The sequence below is a fragment of the Pollicipes pollicipes genome, unplaced genomic scaffold (assembly GCF_011947565.3).
Source record: "Pollicipes pollicipes isolate AB1234 unplaced genomic scaffold, Ppol_2.1 Scaffold_3087;HRSCAF=3621_pilon_pilon_pilon, whole genome shotgun sequence".
Classification (NCBI taxonomy): domain Eukaryota; kingdom Metazoa; phylum Arthropoda; class Thecostraca; order Pollicipedomorpha; family Pollicipedidae; genus Pollicipes; species Pollicipes pollicipes.
This window is the reverse complement of record NW_023596225.1, coordinates 4,279,430-4,300,136: the sequence shown is the minus strand read 5'-3', so window position 1 is coordinate 4,300,136 and position 20,707 is coordinate 4,279,430. Positions and strand designations below refer to the sequence as shown.

At 62.6% G+C, this 20,707-nt stretch overlaps 1 protein-coding gene across 3 annotated transcripts in view; it reads right to left on the bottom strand.

The window, feature by feature from the left end:
* The window catches only part of LOC119090637 (cytoplasmic polyadenylation element-binding protein 2), a gene marked incomplete at its 5' end in the record, with an annotated part of 50,919 nt that extends 30,961 nt beyond the window's left edge, over positions 1-19,958 (bottom strand). For all 3 annotated transcript variants that reach the window (XM_037213477.1, XM_037213478.1, XM_037213480.1), the window contains 4 exon segments: positions 1,961-2,171; positions 6,619-6,731; positions 9,809-9,994; positions 19,908-19,958. In XM_037213477.1, coding sequence (XP_037069372.1) covers positions 1,961-2,171; positions 6,619-6,731; positions 9,809-9,994; positions 19,908-19,958 — 561 coding nt within the window.
* Positions 19,959-20,707: the final 749 nt, after the last annotated feature.

Below are 20,707 nucleotides of genomic sequence, written 5' to 3'. Positions count from 1 at the left end.
GCCGGCCGGGACACTGGCCGACCCGGACACCGACCGACCCGGACACGGACCGACCCGGACACAGACCGACCCGGACACCGACCGACCCGGACACCGACCGAACTGGACACCGGCCGACCCGGGCACTGACTGACCGGGAAACTGACCGACTCGGACACCGACTGACTGGGACACCGACTGACCCGGACACCGACCGACCCGGACGGCTTGCCACCCAAAGTCCACCGGCTGCCGCCCCCTTTCCCATCAGCCATCTGATGGCTGGGGGAGGCGACCAACAATACCGACCGACGGGGACGATCATAGACAAAGTCCGCGGCGGGCGTGGGCGGGGAGGAAACCAGGCAGGACCGTGGCGGGAGCGTGCGCTCTGCGGCGAGGGCGCCACACCCAGCCGACAGCGGGTACGAGCGGAGGGGAGACCAGCACGGACCGCGGAGGGGGTGTGCGCCCGGGGAGGAGGGCGCCACACCCAGCCGACAGCGGGTACGAGCGGAGGAGGGGAGACCAGCACGGAGCGGAGGGGGTGTGCGCCGGGGAGGAGGGCGCCACACCCAGCCGACAGCGGGTACGAGCGGAGGGGAGACCAGCACGGACCGCGGAGGGGGTGTGCGCCCGGGGAGGAGGGCGCCACACCCAGCCGACAGCGGGTACGAGCGGAGGGGAGACCAGCACGGACCGCGGAGGGGGTGTGCGCCCGGGGAGGAGGGCGCCACACCCAGCCGACAGCGGGTACGAGCGGAGGGGAGACCAGCACGGACCGCGGAGGGGGTGTGCGCCCGGGGAGGAGGGCGCCACACCCAGCCGACAGCGGGTACGAGCGGAGGGGAGACCAGCACGGACCGCGGAGGGGGTGTGCGCCCGGGGAGGAGGGCGCCACACCCAGCCGACAGCGGGTACGAGCGGAGGGGAGACCAGCACGGACCGCGGAGGGGGTGTGCGCCCGGGGAGGAGGGCGCCACACCCAGCCGACAGCGGGTACGAGCGGAGGGGAGACCAGCACGGACCGCGGAGGGGGTGTGCGCCCGGGGAGGAGGGCGCCACACCCAGCTGACAGCGGGCTGACGTGCCTGCCGCCGCGTCAGCCCGGAACGGACTGCCAGTCCCGGAGGCAAACACACGCACACACACAGCTGCGGACACAGGCTGTGTCTGCAGACGCCAGCGTCTCTCGTGCGGAGAACGCAGAGCGACTTCACGGAGTCTTGCTCAGCACACCAGTCACACGGAAGCCCCGTCCCTGTGGTCCTGTGGCCCGGTTAATCCGGACGCCCTGTGAGATCGCGACCGCAGATGTGGTCAGATGTGCTCAGATGTGGTCTCGAAAACGACCTGGGCAAGCTGAGCCGGACTTTCCGCTCCTGGTCTGATTAAGATGCTACGACGGGTTGGAAATCAAAGTCAGAAGTTTGAAAATAGGCCTCGGCGACATCTGGCATTGTAGTAAGCTAAGCGTAACTAAAGAAGAGGGGTACATCCGAACCAGTTTCTCGGATGCATTGTTTCGGACGATGCAAAATTTCCCAACTTTAGAGAAAGAAAAAAAACGCCTGGCGAATGAAAAATCAAAAATCATATGAACCACGGAACAGCGCTAGCGTTTTACGCGTGACCCATAAGTACCCCCGCGCAAAGAACCCGACAAACGACCTCTGTTCGTGGGCCGCATCCTACCTAATATCGTCATGGCAACGGGGCAAGCCAGCGCTTGAGACTCGCAGGCGAGGAATGCCGAGAAAAGCTGACAAGGCAAGCTCCCAGAACGAGCGCTCCTCAATGGCAAACCCCCAAACAACACCATTCCAATGGCAGTTAGTAGAGCCGCCGCTGCACCTGCCGCCCCGCACTCTCGGACCAAGCCTGTCAGCGGCGGCCGCCAGCGCGCCCCGCGCCGCCGGGAGCCGGCTGCGGGCCCCAGCTGGCGCCACAGGTGCACCGCCGGCCCAGAGACTGGACGCACCGGCCTTGAGCGGACGAGGCACGCCGCCGACGAACACGGTCTTGCGCGGGTCGAGCGGCAGCGACGCGTCCAGCACGTAGTCGGCGTCGGAGAGCTTCCACGGTCGGATCTGCACCGGCTTGTCCTTGATGGTCGGCGACGAGACACACAGGTAGAGCTTGTCGTCGTCCTGGATGCACGTGTCGATCAGCTGCTGCACCGAGCACTCGTCCTGCCGGGCGGGGCGGGGCGGGTCGGGTTAGCCGGGCGGACTCACTCAGTGGGCGTGGACTCGGCGGGCGCGGCCACCACGGACGCGAACTCGTCGGACACGGACTCGACGGACGCGGACTCGGCGGGCGCGGACCTGACGGACGCGGACGCGGACTCGGCGGACGCGGACTCGGCGGACGCGGACTCGGCGAACGCGGACTCGGCGGGCACGGACGTGACGGACGCGGACGCGGATTCTGCGGAACACGGCGGATGAGCCGGCCAGATTAACCAGTGGCCGCCGCACTCCGCCTAATGATGTCCCAGCGACGGCCGGGCTCGTCTCGGGGTTCTCATACATCGCCGCCCCCGAGGCGACGCAAAACGGTCGAAGCCGCGGTCAGCCCCGCCGTGGTGACATGCCCGCTCGGCAGGCGGCCGCTTTTTGCCGGCGGCAGCCTTTGTTTTGCCACAGGTAGCGCACAAGCTACGTGGCAGACAGTCTAGTTGCTACAAATGGAGTCGGCGAAAAACAACAGGGCGATTACGGCCTTTGCGGAGCCGAGGGCACCGCGCAGTCGGGCCACCGGGACTGCCCCGGGCACCCTTGCGCCGAGGGCTGCTGGGGCTCGTGCAGCCCTACACGGAAAACCGCGCACCAGGGGCACAAACAGCGCTATTGCTCGAGTCAGCGCAGCGCTGGTGCATTGAGACTAGAGGTGCGGGGTTCGACTCCCTGTGGTGTCGCCCTTTCTGCCAGGGCGAGAGGCAGGCGACCCCATATAGCGTCAGCAGCTGACCGCATCGGAAAGCCCCGATGACACCCATACACACGCACACACCCACATACACAAACACACACGCATGGCTACCGCATGAAAGGGAAATTGCTGCCGGCGGTTGATATAACGAAACCTGAAGCAACCGCATTTATAAACCAACTGTACATACATCGTGTAAAAAACAATGCAATGGGTAGCCCATAAATCAGCCAGAAAACACAGATGCTATGCAAACAAAAATCGACTTCAGGCAGCGGGTCATTCCAAAATCCCAACACTTTCAACACGCTCCATAAAGTTTGTTTCAAATACCCCACCAATGACTTCCGAATTTGCAATTCAGAGTGGGACCCAAGCACAGGCGACGTGAAAGCCACCACCCGCCCCAATGCTTCACGGCCCCGCCGATATCGTAACAGCCCTGGTGCGCAAACGGGGACCAACGGCGCCCCACAGGACGCGGGCATGGTGCGTCACAGTCATGTACCCGGTACCGTCTCAAAGACATGGCCAGGGCGCAGCGCATGCACATGTACTGCACTTCCGGACGCCTCGGCAATGCCAGAATACGGCGGAGGCCGGCTCAGCACCAGCGAAGAACAGCTGGGCGTCTGGCGGGTGAACTGAGACAGTCCTCGCGGGAGCCGGCGGATGATGGACAGCGCTCACGTACACACTGAGTCTGGCTCCATGTCAGGGTAACAGGTGCCGCTCCATGCAGGTCAGAAGTGAGGCGCTCTTATTTCAGCTTTCCTCGCACAACAAGAGCCTTGAGATGCCTCAGCAAAACGTTGTGGAGGAAAGAAGTACAAAGTTTCATGATGTTTTGAGATTTAGCTGTTTCCAGAGTTGGCCCGAGTTCAACTATGCACCAGTGTTCACACAACGCAGCTCAAAACACAGTTCCGTGCGCCTGGCTAACCCGCGCCCGCCTGCGCTAACGCCTGCCTGCGTCCGCCAGGCCGGGCTCCCGCGCTCCTGCTCCCCCGTCTCTCGTCCGTGCGTCACGAGACGCCTCGGCCGGCGCCAGCGGCGGTTGCTGCTGCGGGCGGGCTCACGCTCTCCTGCTCCCCGTCTCCGTCCGTGCGTCACGAGACGCCTCGGCCGGCGCAGCGGCGGTTGCTGCTGCCGGGCCGAGCTCCCGCGCTCCTGCTCCCCCATCTCTCGTCCGTGTGTCACGAGACGCCTCGGCCGGCCGCCAGCGGCGGTTGCTGCTGCCGGGCCGAGCTCCCGCGCTCCTGCTCCCCCCATCTCTCGTCCGTGCGTCACGAGACGCCTCGGCCGGCGCCAGCGGCAGCGCTGCTGCCGGGCCGGGCTCCCGCTCTCCTGCTCCCCCGTCTCTCGTCCGTGCGTCACGAGACGCCTCGGCCGGCGCCAGCGGCGGTACTGCTGCCGGGCCGGGCTCCCGCGCCCTGCTCCCCCGTCTCTCGTCCGTGCGTCACGAGACGCCTCGGCCGGCGCCAGCGGCAGCGCTGCTGCCGGGCCGCCGCGCCGCCGCTGGGTCAGTCAGTATCGACCGGCCTCCGGGGCCGGGGCAGCACAGTTGCGGCGCCGGGCGGCGCACACGCAACACTTGGTGCCGCTGCAATTACGGCCGGCCGGCCGCCCGGCTGGGACGCATCGGCGCCGACAGGCCGACCGGCACACATGTGCGCGCGCGCGGCCGGCTGCGTCGGTGCAGGCTCCCACCCGTACAGACAACGGACTGCGTTTGTTATAGATGCACTGCTGTCTGCGGGTAGTGCTGGGAAACGTGGCTTAGAAGTTTTGATGTCATTAGGTTGCGTTGAGGCTAGTCCTTGCTAGATACCACAGTCCTGACAGCAAAACGCGCTGAAGCTGAAGGCATTCTAATTACGAAATAGGTAAGCTTGGGAGACCTACGGGTGACGGAACTACTACACACCAGCACCACACAGAGGAAAGGCTCTACGAAATGTTCAGTACTTTTCGTGTGAATGATTACAGGCTTAACACGCAAGGGGACTCGTCTACCTTCCAAACATTCAGCGGCTTAGCATTGTTTTTCAACCAGAAAAAGAAACCGATGCTGTCAGTATGTATGCATGGAGCACGGAGGCAGTTTACGGGCCTGATCACGGTTACTACGGAGGCAGGTTACGGGCCTGGTCACGGGACTAGCCTGAGCTCAAAACACCGTGACCTAATGCAAATGACCCCTCCTGGGCACAACCAGCGTTGTGCGGGCGGCCCGGAGTCGGACATTCTCCACACGAGCGCGCTGGGCGTTGATCGGACAGCGGGCCGCGATCGACACGGCCTCCGGCGTCAGCGGCCATCGCCTCCTCACCATGTACCACGGACTCACCTGATCCCCTGACTTAATCCCCTTGGAGGGGGGGGGGGGAGGGGGACACCGCCGTCATGACCCGATAGCAGTGGCTGCAGCAATCAGCGTCGGCGTCGTGCAGACAGCCTGCACGGCGGCGCGCATGACCTCCAGGTCCGCAAACAAAGTACTAATCTCTCGAAGGGGCCCGACGTATCTCATTGTAACGGAGCCGACCCCCGGTGTTGACACAAGCCGGCAGTCACATCCTGGACGAGAGTGACGACGCTACGGCAAACAAGCGCAAAAAGGCGAATGACGATACGAAGGTAAGCAAGTGTGAGGGAAGTAATGACGTCATGATTTTCACGAAGGATTAATGTATTGAAAAGCTATTAACAAGCTTTTCAAATGTTCCTTCAAGTCCTTAACAGGGAGCAGGTAAGCCAGACTATCCCACTACGAATAAGTTTTATATTAAAAGAGACCCTTTGTAGAATTTCTTCAGGCCATGGCTATAGTTCACTCAAATTCAAGGAAAATAGCAGGCCTGGCAATCAGCAACGCGCATCGGTCGCCGGCGCTGGATGTCGGCTGCCCCGCTATTGTTTACATCGATCCTGTATGGAGTAAGGCGGCCTTTAAGAATCATCTCATTCAAGGGTCATTCATCTTGGATCATGTTCAGGTATGTAAGCCCTGTCAGCTCTGTAAGTACTGTCAGCAAGTTCTGCGAGTATTGTAGGCTTTGCAAGCACTGCATACCTATGAACACGAACGCTACACGGATACAGGGGTTTCTTCTGTTGCGTCAGCGTTAGAGATACCAGCGAAGGTTTTAACAACTTTTCAAATATTTCGGGAGGGGGAGATCTGGTGTCACACCTGTCCCTAAAAGCATGATCTTGCTTATAGCTTCTTGATGCCAACCGCAATTTCATCAACTTTTGGGTCTTTACAAACATGTTTTTAAATATATGCGAAACATTTTCAACCGGAGATCGCTGATAAAAGTATGTGGTATATGTAGTATGTGGCCAAAAAATAAACGTTGAAAAGTTTTATAACTTTAGGAAAAATGTTTTTATACCGTATTCTCTCGTGAAAACGGCTCACGTAACTTGATATTATGTAATAATGGAATGGGTGTACCATACACGATAAAAGAAGCACAAAGTTACCCTCACTAAACCAGTTCCCCCGCATGTAGTCACTTTGAAGCTGACATTCTTGGGCGGATCGTCCAAAGGCTCCCGTTGTCTCCGCACCCGTTGCGCCCCCTGCCCCCCCCCCATCCCCCTCCTCCCGATTCTGCCGTCCCGGCCTCAGGGTCCTGCGGCGACCTCGGGCCCGGCCGCGCGCCCCCAGCCAACACGTGGCACCCGGGCACTCACCTGGAACAGCAGGAAGGCGTACCCCTTGGGCGGGAAGTACGACTTGGACTCGGCCTTGTGCGGCCAGTCGACCACCAGCGGGCCGAAGCGCCGGAACGAGGTGGTGATCTCCTCTGTGAAGGGCGGCACACAACGCCGGTCACACCGCGGCCGGCGCGACGGGCGGCAACGCGAGCACACCGCCGCCCAGCAGGGGGGCTGCCGGAGACCCGCTCTACAAGGCACTCGACGTCCGCCGCACGCCACGGAGGGGGCCCCAGGATGGTAGCGTGCATGCATTATGCAGCCTGAGCTCTAGCGAGGGGTCACGTGACTCAACACGGCCCGCCTGCCACGGATGCGTGCCACTATTCGTCACTAAGACGCATGGCATGCCCCGCGCGACATGCGATGGAGTACGAAGAAGCGTCAATAGTCCCAGTCAGTGTGCGTCACACTGCTGTCGCCCCCGACGACGGAGCCAGATGGTGTAAACGCCGACGGGCAGAGCGTTAGGACGGAGCAGCCCCCGACAGTCGGCGGTGATGGTCCCGACCCCTTCTGAGGCAGCGCCGAGGCGAAACAGTGAAAACGGCGGCCGGTCTCCGCCGGTCACCTCTGTCAGCTTAGACGGGATCCCCGCCGTCGGGGTTCACCGCGCGCGCGTCTGGGCCCGACCCGTGACGACACCGCCACGACGAATGGCGCCCAACGTAGCGCGTCGCGCGCTGTCACGCCGATCGCCTAAAAAGGGGCCGACAGATACGATCGCTCGCCGGCCGTTTTTCATGTCGGGGACCGCGACGTCACGGACGGTGTCGCACCCATGGTGAGTGGTGAGTCGGCTGTGGCCCGGCCAGCGACCGATGGTGAGCGGCGGGTCAGCTGTGGCCCGACCAGCGACCGATGGTGAGCGGTGGGTCAGCTGTGGCCCGGCCAGCGACCGATGGTGAGTGGTGGGTCAGCTGCGGCCCGACCAGCGACCGATGGTGAGCGGTGGGTCAGCTGCGGCCCGACCAGCGACCGATGGTGAGCAGAATCGGCTGTGGCCTGGCCAGCGAACCGATGGTGAGCGGTGGGTCAGCTGTGGTCCGACCAGCGACCGATGGTGAGCAGAATCGGCTGTGGCCCGACCAGCGACCGATGGTGAGCGGTGGGTCAGCTGTGGTCCGACCAGCGACCGATGGTGAGCAGAATCGGCTGTGGCCCGACCAGCGACCGATGGTGAGCGGTGGGTCAGCTGTGGCCCGACCAGCGACCGATGGTGAGCAGAATCGGCTGCGGCCCGGCCAGCGACCGATGGTGAGCGGTGGGTCAGCTGTGGCCCGACCAGCGACCGATGGTGAGCAGAATCGGCTGTGGCCCGGCCAGCGACCGATGGTAAGCAGTAGGTCGGTTGCGGCCTGACAAGCGCTCAACGCTTATCCGATGGCGAGCCGCGCGCCCCTGCGCCGCCAGCTTTTCTGTTGTCATTACGTCCCCAGCGGTAGCAGAGAAAACCTAATGCCGTTTTTATAGCTTATCTAATTCACCGTTTCCCGCGATGTTTCACGGACGATGACACTTAAAATACACTCAAAAGCTTTGGTGAGAAAAACCAGCCGAAAATTCCCAGATCAGTTGCCATTGAGAACGCACAGGGTCATTTCAGTCAATCGATAATTACTGGCCATCTGAACGATTGGGGCCAAACATCAAACGTTCAAAAAATGCCTATTACGTATCCCGCGAAAAAAACCTGACGTGCCGAAGCATGACCCTCACGCTACAGCTTCATCCAAGCGCGGCAGGGGCCGAGCATGGTTCCACTTCCCCCACAGCACGCAACGACGAACTGTGTCTAGGCACAGCTCACTCCGCCGCTACCGCCGCGGCTGCCTGCTCGCCAGCCCGGCCCTCGTTAGCGCTGCCCGCTCCTCCTCTCTTCTCCCGACGGCAGACCGGGGCCGATGGATCACCGGGGCGCACGGCGCCGCCAGCAGCGTCGGCGGAGCCGTGTCCATCGTACATCGATCGGTCCCGCCGAGGGCGGCACGCACCGCGCGCGTCCCGGCCGCCCGCGCCAGCGTCGCCAAAACACTCCGCGCAGTCCGTTGTTTGCGCGGCGCGGCGCGCGGCGGGTTTGCCGGCGCCGACAGCGGCGCACGGTGGGGCCTCCTTGTTTACGGCGACGGCGGAAGTGGCGACGCGACTGTTCGCCGGCACCGCCCGCGCCACGCTTGACGACACGACGACACGCCGGCACGCGACGCGCCGGGCAATCAACGTCGTCGCGTGGCGAGCCGGGTGACCGGCGCGGCCACTTCCATTTGGGCCTGGCGACGGCGGCCACGCGCCGGCCGAACTGTTTTCCGGGCAGCCGCCGCGCCGAGCGGCGGCTCATCATCGGCGCACGAGCGCCCCCTTACTCGACCCATTCGCGCAGCAAACTGTCTGCCTAATCAGCGACGGGAAAACGAGGCGCAGTTAAGCCGCTCGTAAACACCACAGGAAGTGTTTCCAGGCAGCCTGAAGATCACAGCATAATTCGGCTATCATGATGTTGTCCTGGTGTTTAGCGCGCGGCTTAGACGCCTTCAGCCCAAACAACAACCACTAGATAGCGGCAAGGCTGGGAGGGCTGCTTTTACGAGGGAGCAAGACACAACATGCTGTAATCTGTAACATCACGTAAACACGTGGCGTGATATAATGCGCGTCAAACAAAAACCTTGCGACACCAAGAACTCCTAGCACGTGGATACAGTGTAAACACAGTACGATTCAGGCATTACGTTCTGGACAGTAACATTTTTTTGTCTTCCAATATCGCCGATGCCATTCGCCACGTACGGCATTTCAGTTAAAGTCATTTAATTACAGACGGCGTGTCATGGCATGGAGCTCTTACGGATAGACAAATGTAAACCTTTACCACCCACAACGTCACACAAAAATGGCGGTGAGTAAGTAAGGTCTGTGCGAGAGGGTGGGGGAATAGATGAGGGATACGTGCGTGATCGAAAGAATAAACTAAGTAGGTCTGAAGATGACCGAAAAAACACAAGTGGCTTCATACAGGCGAGCGAACAGGCAGACAAGCAAACCGGCCAATGACTGGATACCCAAATGATCGCATGATTTCGAAGTTCCCATCCATGCATGCTTCCGCGCTAGACTTTGTCCCGCTGCCCCGACCCCTGCACTGCGCGCGCTCGGCGCCCTCACGCACCCTCGTCGATGTCGGGCGGCAGGCCGCCGACGAACACCTTGCGCGAGTAGCGCTCGCCGTTGTCGCCCGAGCCGGAGGAGCGGGGCGAGGTGCGCGACGGACTGAGCGCCGACAGGCCGTCCAGCAGGCCGTGCTCGTCCAGTAGGTGCGCTGACTCGTCCAGGCCCGGGTAGAAGGGCGGCTTGCCTGGAGGCGGACGAGGCAACGTCGTTAGAGGGGCTGGTTTAGGGGGGGGGGGGCAAACCCGTTGGGGGCACGGTGCGATTCAGGTGTGGCTGGTCTTGACACCAGACGATTCAGAAACACCCAGGACACTAGAGACCACACAGCACACGCCAAGAAGGGTCGGGCTGACGCAGTGACGTAATGACGAGAGGGGTCGGGCTGACGCAGTGACGCAGTGACGCAGTGACGAGAAGGGTCGGGCTGACGCAGTGACGTAATGACGAGAGGGGTCGGGCCGGCGCAGTGACGCAGTGACGAGATGGGTCGGGCTGCTACGGTGACGCAGTGACGAGAGGGGTCGATCTGACGCAGTGACGCAGTGACGAGAGGGGTCGGTCTGACGCAGTGACGCAGTGACGAGAGGGGTCGGGCTGACGCAGTGACGCAGTGACGAGAGGGGTCGGGCCGACGCAGTGACGTAATGACTACATGGATTGGGCCGCCGCAGTGACGCAGTGACGAGAGGGGGAGGGCTGGCGCAGTGACGCAGTGACGAGGGGTCGGTCTGACGCACTGACACAGTGACGAGATGGGTCGGGTTGACGCAGTGACGCAGTGACGAGGGGTCGGGCCGGCGCAGTGACGCAGTGACGAGATGGGTCGGGCTGACACAGTGACGCAGTGACGAGGCGGGGAGGGCTGCCGCAATGACACAGTGGCGTGAGGGGGAGGGCTGCAGCAGTGACGCAGTGACGAGAGGGGTCGGGCCGGCGCAGTGACGCAGTGACGAGATGGGTCAGGCTGACACAGTGACGCAGTGAAGAGAGGGGGAGGGCTGCCGCAATGACACAGTGGCGTGAGGGGGAGGGCTGCAGCAGTGACGCAGTGACGAGAGTAGTCAGTCTGAAGCAGTGACGCAGTGACGAGAGGGGTCGAGCCGGCGCAGTGACGCAGTGACGAGATGGGTCGGGCTGACACAGTGACGCAGTGACGAGAGGGGTCGGGCTGACGCGGTGACGCAGTGACGAGAGGGGTCGGGCTGACACAGTGACACAGTGACAAGAGAGATCGGGCTGACGCATTGACGCAGTGACGAGATGGGCCGGGCTGCCGCAATGACACAGTGACGGGAGGGGTCGGGCTAACGCAATGACGTAATGACTACATGGATTGGACTGCCGCAGTAACGCAGTGACGATGGGTCGGGCTGACGCAGCGACGTAGTGACGAGATGGGTCGGGCTGACGCAGTGACGCAGTGACGCAGTGCAAAGAGCAGCGCGCTGACCACACCAAGTCGACGACCTTGACAACCAAATCACCCGGCGACCTTCGCACATCTGAGCATCATTCCGTGCAAGATAACACGCAACGCTGCGCGTGTTCTCGTTACAGCCCAAAGTGTCACACTGCCGGACTGGGCCTGGCTCGGCGTTGCATCTCGCGCCACGAGTCCGGGTTGGATCCTGGTTCTTGTTAGATCCTTCATCATAGTGCGGTGTTGAATCCTGGTACATGCTGTATCACTCGGCACCATTCTCGGACCCTGCGTCCCTCATCGTTCAAGAACCAGGATCCAGGGACCGGTTCAGAGGAAGAAAGCTTGGCAACTATGCGCATGTTTGGTACAATATCACAGTGCACTGTGAGCCGTTTAATCCCGGCCGATTACACGGGAGTACTCTGACCACTGACGTGCCGAACAAAGACAAGCTGGGTTCACCAGAACAGGGAAAACCACGCCCAGCGGCGGGCAAGCCTCCTCCCGAAAGTAACGGAAAACGCTCAGCACGGCAGATTTGTCCTCGGGTTGTTTTGTACTGTTTTTTTTTCTTGATGACAACACCCTTGCTGCAGGGCCGTCTCGACAAGGGCCGTCGCGACTGATGTATTGTGAATCAGACGCCGCGAAAAACCGGGCGGCTTCGAAGCGAGTCATTCTGGCTAGCTATTTTCATGGCCAGGATATGATAAGTAAATATGACTTCCAATCACGGCGCAACGGAAAGAGCTATCCGGGAAGCCACCGTATCTGTATGGAGCATCAGTAGCGAACAGTGCCAAGGTTTGTTTGTACGGTCCCGTCGAGCGCCAGCCGCAGGAGTGATCCATCACTCGACCGATTCTGTCCTGCCACCCAACAACAAGTGTCAGACAGCGCGCAAAAACCCACAAAAAACGCGCCCAGGCTCACATACGGAAAAACAGGGACGGCTTTCCACGGCGGCGGCGAATGAGGCGGTGCGCCAGAGCGCCGCCCGTCGGCAGCGGCGCCGGCCGCATCGCCTGTGTGGCGGCACCGCGGAGCCGTTCCCGGCAGCGACGTGGCCAGCTCTGATCGACGCCGACGTTTACCGGCCGACCAGCGCGGCGGCGTGCTGACGGAGCACGGCAGCCGGGGAGGGGCGGAGGCACAGCCACAGTCCAGCCAGCCCTGCAGACGCGGCCGTCTTCTCTACTTAGTGTCAGGTTGTGAGCAATGTCATGTGCTAGATAGCGCGGCAACGAAAAACCAAAACAAAACACAGATGCTGAGTCTCGGAAATCTAAATGAGACAAAACATCAGGCATAACAGAAACGCAACAAAATCACGAAGAACAGCCTCAAGAGCAGGCGGCCGGGCCGACTCTGAGCCGCGCTCGGCCGACGGGCGTCTGGCCCGCGGTGCGCTGTCGATCAGTCGCGGCGGCGGCCGGCCCTGCGCAGCACGCAGTCATTGTCAGCCGGCCGGCGCCGCCCGCCGGGCCGAGACAAACCACTGACAGGCCAAAGGTCAACACCAGCGGCACAGAAGTCCTGCGCCGCGGCTGCCGACAGCGGCCGGACCGGGCCAGATGACCGGGCGGGCAGCGGCGCTCGCGACGTCACGACAGGCGCGTGCTGGCGCCGACCGCCGGACGCGTGGGGCGCTCCAGTCAGCCGCTGCCCGTTCAGCCGTCAAAGTGAGCAGCTGTTCGCCTTTTTCATGTAAGCATTTATCACACGACACGCTCAGCGGTACTTTCCTGCTGCGAGCGAACCTTCCATGGCTAAGGACCGGTTGTTCGTACAACGTCTCCCACGGACGGACGTCCAAGAAGGGCTTAAAAAACGACGAGTCCCGCACGGTCCGTGAAGTTCCCGGAGGCTCCGGGGCTGGTCGGGGTAGTCCCTATCCAGGAGCCGTGTGACCTGCAGATCAGCCGCTCCCCCCTCCCCGCCCCTTTGTGTGGGCCTCGCCGCGGTAGACTTCACGAACGTTGCCGTGTTTTGCAGATCAATCCAGACACGGAAAGTTAAGCTCCTCGACATGTAATCTTCTTACGGAGGGGCACACTGCCGTCGTATCGCGAGCGTAGGCGTAAGCACAACACAAGCGGGAGGGGTACAAAGGAGCACTGTCCACAATTTTGCGGCTGAGGAATAAGCTACTTCGCTTACGTGCTACCAGTGCAGCGTAGCGGTCGACGGAAAAGTTCCGCGGCGCTTAACAGCAACAGCTCAGCCCGATGCGTTGCATAACTGGACAAACAAAGTGGTGTGATAACGAAATGGGGTTTGGTGAGCTAAACAGCCATCACCATGGAAACGTTGAGTATTGAGAGCAGTTTTTTTCGGAAGACATGGCCGGAGGAAAAATGTTGGATATAATGTTGTACCGCGCTGCGTTCAGATTTGGCAGTGCAGCGCTGATGACAACGCTCAGATGCAAAAAAAAGGCATTCATTCACTCACACCTGAAGTGACATATCATCTCAGTCGCGGCCCCAGGGCTGTGGGCTGGAAGACGCGTGTGCGTGACAAGCGCCGTCGGCCGGCCAAAGAGGCGCCCGCCACCCTCCGCTCGCGTGCGTTTCGCAACGGCGCCAGCCTGTAGAAAGGCGCCGCACCGCGCGCCGGACGCGTGCCCTATCCGGCCAGCTGTTCAGGCCTCACGTGCCCGGGGGGGGGAGGGGGGGGGGGGGGGCTCGGCAGGAGGTCGCCGCCGGGCCGGCGAAAGGCGCGCTATCGTCACCAGCCCGCTCGCGCCCCCATGACTCAAGCGCGCGTGTCACCACACCAGCGAGCAGCGGGGAGCCCAGGCGGGGTCCGGCTGGGCGTCAGACGGGCGGCGGCGGACGCGAGCAGAGCGCTCGGGCCAGCAGCCAGGCAATTACACCCAGGATTTGGGGGGGGGGGGGGGAGGACGGCTAAGAAACATTTACATTATCTCTTTCCATGCACCACCATAAGCCTGGCGCTACTTTTTCCCAGAGGTTGGTAGGATCGAGACCCCACAAAGCGATAATTCCCACCATGCCGTGCAACCACCATGCTGTGTGTGGCTTTTCGACACGGCTTGAAATCAAGCAGTTGTCAAAACAGCAGTCGTGCCAAAGCATGACTTGCTGGCCAACCGCCGACCATTGAGCTGGATAGCCAACGCGTCTGCGTCAGCGCGCCGTCTGCCTTCTGCGCCAGCGCGTCGAGCAGCCATTTTCGGCGGCCGCGATGTAGTTGGCTGATGCTGCAGCTCTCCTAAATACGGGCGCACGCATTCACAGCCGCTATCGCGGACCGTGCCGGCATAGCAGAGTCCACGGCGGGGGAGCCGCGCCAACCCATGCCGGAACCACAGGCCATTTAGAACGGCATGATGTGCTGAAGCGCCTCCCTCGGGGAGCTCGTTGGCATTCAAAGCAGGCGCGCCCGAATAAAGAGCCGGACGGAGAAGTTCGACACGACGAAGTGGGTACAAAGTGGGCGCCTACGCTCCTCTGCGGCCGTCCAAGTTAACCAGAAGGGCGCGATTTTATAAAGTACAAATTGAATGATCTTTTTAGTTTTGGATATATTGTCACTTGTGTGCCAAATTGCGGATGCCAAGGGCGTTCCCAGGACAGGTGCATCCTATCGTTCTTTTCAATCAGCCAGATGTCACTGCATTCCAACGTGGGGACAGACCACAAGTGTCCCGAACGTCTCCACCGCGGCTGAAGCACTCGCAAACGAACTGCGAAATATCGAGCCGCCGCGTCGTTACATAACTTTAGCAGCCACCCAACAGCGCCCGCTGTGCGCGAGGTCGTCTGCACGCTGCACCAGAACACGCCGTGGCGCCGGGGCGCCGCGGCGCCGCGTCGGAGCGGTCGCAATCCGGTCCCAGTGCCCCGGCCCAGCTGGCGCCGTCCCCTGCACGGTGGGAAGCGGGGAAGCGGCGCAGCGCGGCGCCACACGGCGGGGCGCCGGCGGCCGCGGGCTCTGGCCTTGGTGCGGTCCCTCACACGGCCCAAACCAGTTAACGTCGCGCCGGCCGGCCGTCGGCCGCGGCATGCGGGGGAGGACGGCACAGGTGGCAGCCGCCCCCCCCCCCCCCCCACGTCAGCACGGCGGCCCCTCCCTACCGGCCGCGAACTCGGTCGGACTGCCGCCACGCGCCGCGGCTCGACCATCGGTGGATCAGGCATCCGGGCATTCCAAACCGACGGGAGGGAGGCCCCCTGGACCGCCGGCGAGGGCGCCGAACGAGACGGCATGACAGCAGCGGCCGCAGAGTCATGCAACGCGCTCATGCCGGGCCGGAGCGGCTATAACGCTGGCAGGCTCCTGAAGACGGGTGTCTCCGTGCTAGATCGGACCGCGCGATAAGCAGAGATCTACACGGGTGACTCAGGTTCTTCGATTGACGTGGCGGTGCACGCTGTCTGCCTGAGTAGGCCACTCAAGGTGCAGGCGGATTACAGTGGCGCGACGTGTTTTTTGCTACTGCGTACCCGACCCCCTCCCCTACCAGGTTCACGGAGCAGGCAGGCCAGTTCGGCACAGGCGCTTCCTGTCGGCAACCTTCCACCAATCATCCCCAGATCGGCCGAGGTGTCTTTCGGCCACGCCACGCCGTCCGTCAGTCGCCGACAACGGATGGCTCAAACGTTAACTGCGAACTTTCACCGGTCATTTGCAGCCTCCGTGGTCCGAGGCAGGGATGCTATCCGCTATCTGACGACAATGGGCACGAACCCCAGAGCGGGTGCATTGTTTGGCCCGACTGACAGACGGGCCAGCTGGCAACTGGCTAACGAGGGCCGGTCCGGGCCCGGACCGACCGAGCTGCAGCATTGTCAGGCACGCGTTCAACCTCCGCAGTTCTGCCCGGTAAACAAGAGGAGGGGGGGGGGGGGGGAAGTATCCGTCTAACTGGGCGGACACAGCTTGGGTGGTGCGTTTTTTGCTCGTGCCTACCAGGGCACGAGCAAAAAAGCTTTACTTAACAAGTAGTTTGAACCCGAAGCCACCCGCATAGCCGTTGCAAACAGCTGATCGGATAAGGTGCGTTTACTTTGGGAGGCGCACAGAGAATAAGATAATCACCTGAATTTCACTCAAAACGTCCGCGGAAAGACGACTGCCACCCTGCTATCCGCCCATTCCGAACGACGCGACCAACCTGTGCAACCACCAGACCTTGAACCTCTGCAGAAACATCCGAAAACGCCAGCCCAACTGCCACCGACAAACATCCCGAACATAACAGACGTTTATTGCACCACGACTCCGCCCCCCCCCCCCCCCCCGTACCCGGTCCCAACCCCACCACTGCAGCGAGCCGAACGCCGTTGGCGGGCTCCGGCCACCTCCGGCCAGCAGTAGGACACCAATGAGCGTGACACCGGCGGCCGGCCGCTGCGCCAGCATCGCGGCCCGGCGCGCGCTGACTCGGCGCCCAAGATTGCAGCGACGGCAGGGTCGCACCGCCCCAGCCAGATCGGCGCCCACCGGCCGCGCAAACAGATCTATAAGCGGCGGTGGCGGCGCGCGCGGCCCGTCGGCGACGTGGCCCGGCGGGCGGCGCTGGCCGCACGCCAGCGGCGCGGCACCCGCGGCGCGGCCGGCACGCGCCGCGCCGCGCCGCTCAGCTGACGCCGTCAGGTGACGCGCCGCGTCGCCCGCGGGGCCGCACCGCGCGGAGCCCGGCCGTCTCGAGTGGGCGACGCGCGAGGCACGAGATAAATGGGGGGGCGGGGAGGGCGGGGAGGCGCCGCGTGACCCACTTGGGCCAGAGGGAGAGACAGAGGGGCGGAGGTCGTCCTGGCACCCGATGACGGTTCGTGCCGCCCACAGACCCGTCAGCGGGCGCGGTGGGGACGTAAATGCTGTCGCTGAAAACGTGTTCTAATCTCGCTGAAAATAACGGTTCTTCTCGTCCACACATTATTTGTAAATGTAACACATGCAAACGCATCCCAGAAGTGCGCCACGCACCAGACCGATACCAACCTCATCCTCAAAACACAGTCAGATCCACTCCACTGCGCCCCGGTCCGACCGGGGAGCCACATCGACGTCACCTCTGGCTGCAGGACATGACAGATGCACAGCCGCACCGGCTCCCGCAGATCCCGAACGGCACACACGGCTGTGGCAGCGAACGGCTCCGCGAGCGGCCGACCATAGTGTGCATGGACACACTCTGGACAGCTGCGCTATTCATTGCTGGCCGACGCTATCAAACGCTTGCCTTTCATTTCCCGTGTCCATATTGTCTCAACCGCGGTGGAAAGAATCAATCCCCTTTATAACGGACTCCATAGACCGAACCTGAACGACGCATGAGCCACGAACGTACGTGCGTACGCACACATTAGTGGCTTTGCCACGGATCAAAAGTTGGGAGACGCTGAACATTGTTGAGGCATTTCTTTCCATGCAACGCTGTAGCCGGCATAATGTTTAATTCTGCAGAAGGAGGGGGCGTGCCGTGCCCAAGTCGAAGCCCATAGACGCAAACACACACCGAGGATGTTTGTAACAGGACACACAACAGCGACCTTCACGCAGAGGACGCCAAAGTGTGTCCTAACGATGTTCAAAACTGCCGCATCATGGAGGGTCGCTACAGCCATCCTCCGCCGGAAGGGAGTGACCCAATCCCAACCAGGGACAACGAGCGCGTCAGGCTGACGGACCGTCAGAAGGGAGAGACCCAATCCCAACCAGGGGCAACGAGCGCGTCAGGCTGACGGACCGTCAGAAGGGAGAGACCCAATCCCAACCAGGGACAACGAGCGCGTCAGGCTGACGGAGCCGGCCGTGCGTGGTGCTCTCCAAACATGACTTCTCCGAATAAACGAACCCCGCACTGACCCACCAACACAGGCAGCTCACAATCTGCATACAGCGGGTTCCCCAGTCCCCACAAGACCACACACATACCACTCCCTAATCTCACAAACCCTGCAAACGCATCTATCTGTAACTTTCCACCTGGCAATACCACAAACAACATCGGAATTAACGAGAAGCTATTGCTGAGCCAGCAGCAGGTTGGTGCCACACAGAGTTTGTGCACTCCATAATCAAACACTTATTCTCAATGTCGAGTCATCAACCAACCTTTAGATAAGAATCAACAATCAACCCCAACGAAGGCAAGCACACAGGAAAAAACGGCAAATACAGGCCTACACATCAAATACCACGAATTTTGGATGCATATAGACATCGGTTTTGCATCCTAAATCCGAGAAATTGAAACTACCGCGGTGGTGCAAAAAAAAAGAAAGCGACCGCTGGTCATGTTCCGCGCTGGTAACATGCGCACAAACGCACAACCCATCACACACATTCACCGCAACCTGCCAAACACAAAGCAACACCACATACGACGCCCGTCAATCACCGGCAAGTGCTTGAAAAGGCGTGACTAATACTTATGGCATACGAATTACGCGACGACTAACATACCACATAGTTTAATTATGCGAGTATTGTTCCCTTTCCACCTCAAACGCAAGCTGTTCTGAGCCATGCCAACCAGAAAACACCACTGGCGGAGGCTTGGCTCCGAAGTCGCCCCCAGGGTGGCCGGCTGTCGTCCTAACGGCCTCGCAGGGCGCCATCGCAAGCGTGGCGACAGGCCAGCAGCACCAGGCGCTGCCCGTGCCCTCGCCGGCGCGTAAAGGTCAGGGGGCAACGAGGCACGGTCACAGCCACTCCTCCCCGTCACCCCAGCCCGCCGCTGAGGTGGCCGGGGTCGCCGGGGTCGCCGGGGCCTGCCCGACCCCGACGACCCCGGGGCTGCTGGGAGCGTGCCGCGGCCGTAAGCCGCCCGGCGGCCGGAGCCGAGCCGCGGCAACCTGTCGTCCGGTCCGCGCCGCGCCGCGGGAGCCGCACAAAAACTGGGCGCAGGTGGCAAGCCGCGGGCCCATCACAGCCTCCCCGGGCCGGCGGCGGGTCACGTGGGTCGGCGGCCCCACAGCAATCGCTCGCGCGGACGGACCGGAGGAGGACCCGCCCCGGCCGGGAGGACGTCCACGGTATCTCCAGCGATAGCAAGTGGCGCGTGCCTCCGCCGCCAGCCGCATCAGAGCCCGACCAGCCCGGCCCGACCAGCTCGACGGGGGGTAGGAGTCGCTGCTGGCAAGGGCCCTGCCCGCCGTCTGGCGCCCGTCGCAGGGCGGTCGCGCGCGCGTCAGGTGCGCCGGCGCGCCGCAGCGCCGCGCCTGCCACCGGACGGCAAACACGCCGGCCCGACCGCCCTCCAAGCAAATAAACGGCGGCGCGGCGCACGTGTGACGTCACCACGCCAGGACGGGCGCGTCGTCGACGTCCCCGTAAAATATCTTCTTAAAAGGTGACGTCATGCATGCCGTTTGTAGGGCTGTACTCAACATGCTCACGGAGAGGCGTAGCGGTGACGTTGGGGCTGACGTCAGGGTTGACGTCATCCTACAGCCTCTGCCATGACGTCACGCATGCCTCTGGAGTGACGTCAGCGGCAATTCGGCACGACTGAACGGCGCCGCCACACGCGGCGCCTTTAAATTCGGTCCGTCCGGCACCCCGTCTCGCCGGGCAACCAAAGTGGTCGTGGGAGCCACGGGCGGGCCCAGCTGGCGACGGGGGGCTGGGCGGACAGGGCGTGGCCGCAAGTCCGCGGGCGCGGACCGGCCGGGCCAGGCCGCCGCCGCAGTCTTACCGTGCAGCTGCGCCAGCGAGTGCATCGTGCCGTGGCCGCAGTTGGCGTAACCTGCAAGGCGACAGACGCACGGTCACGATTCGCTTCGGTCCTGCCCGGCAGACAGGACGTGGTGCGAACGGCCGGTCGCCGGCAGCGGCAGAGGGCATCGCAGCGGCGCTCGGGGAGATCGCGCGGAGGGGGGGGGGGACGCCGCCGCACCGGCGACACACCTGTCGGGCGCCCCGGCGTCACGGCGAGACATGGGGCGGGACGGCGCGGTAACACGGCGCGGAGCCAGGCAGCGCCAGCCGAGTGCGACAAACGCATGGCAGCATACTCGGAGGCGGGCCGACGGGCGCCGCCGCCGTCCGCCAGCCGGCCGACATCCTCCAGACCGCACCGCCGCGGCGGATAAACACACGCACACGGGCGCCAGTCATGGGCAACAGGGCGTGCGCATATACACGTGACGGCTGCAGCGCCGCCCAGTCGGCACTGAGACATGATGGTGGGTGGTCAGCGGCCGGGTCGCCCCCGGGCTTCGACACGAACACACGCCGTGCCAGCGCCGGCCCCAGCACGGCCGCGCAGCGTGCCCAATCGCGCCGCAGCACGCTCGGCCGCTTCTTGCCACGCCACGCCAGCTGGTGCCGACGGGCGCGTGACTCGCCTCGACCGCCAGGCGCGAGTCGGGCGGGGTCAGGCCGCCGAGGCGAAAGACGAGGCAGCGGCCGAGCAGGACGGGCCGCGGCGGGCCTCGCGTCAGGGCACCGAAGCGGGCCTCGCGTCAGGTCACCGAGGTGGCCTCGCGTCAGGTT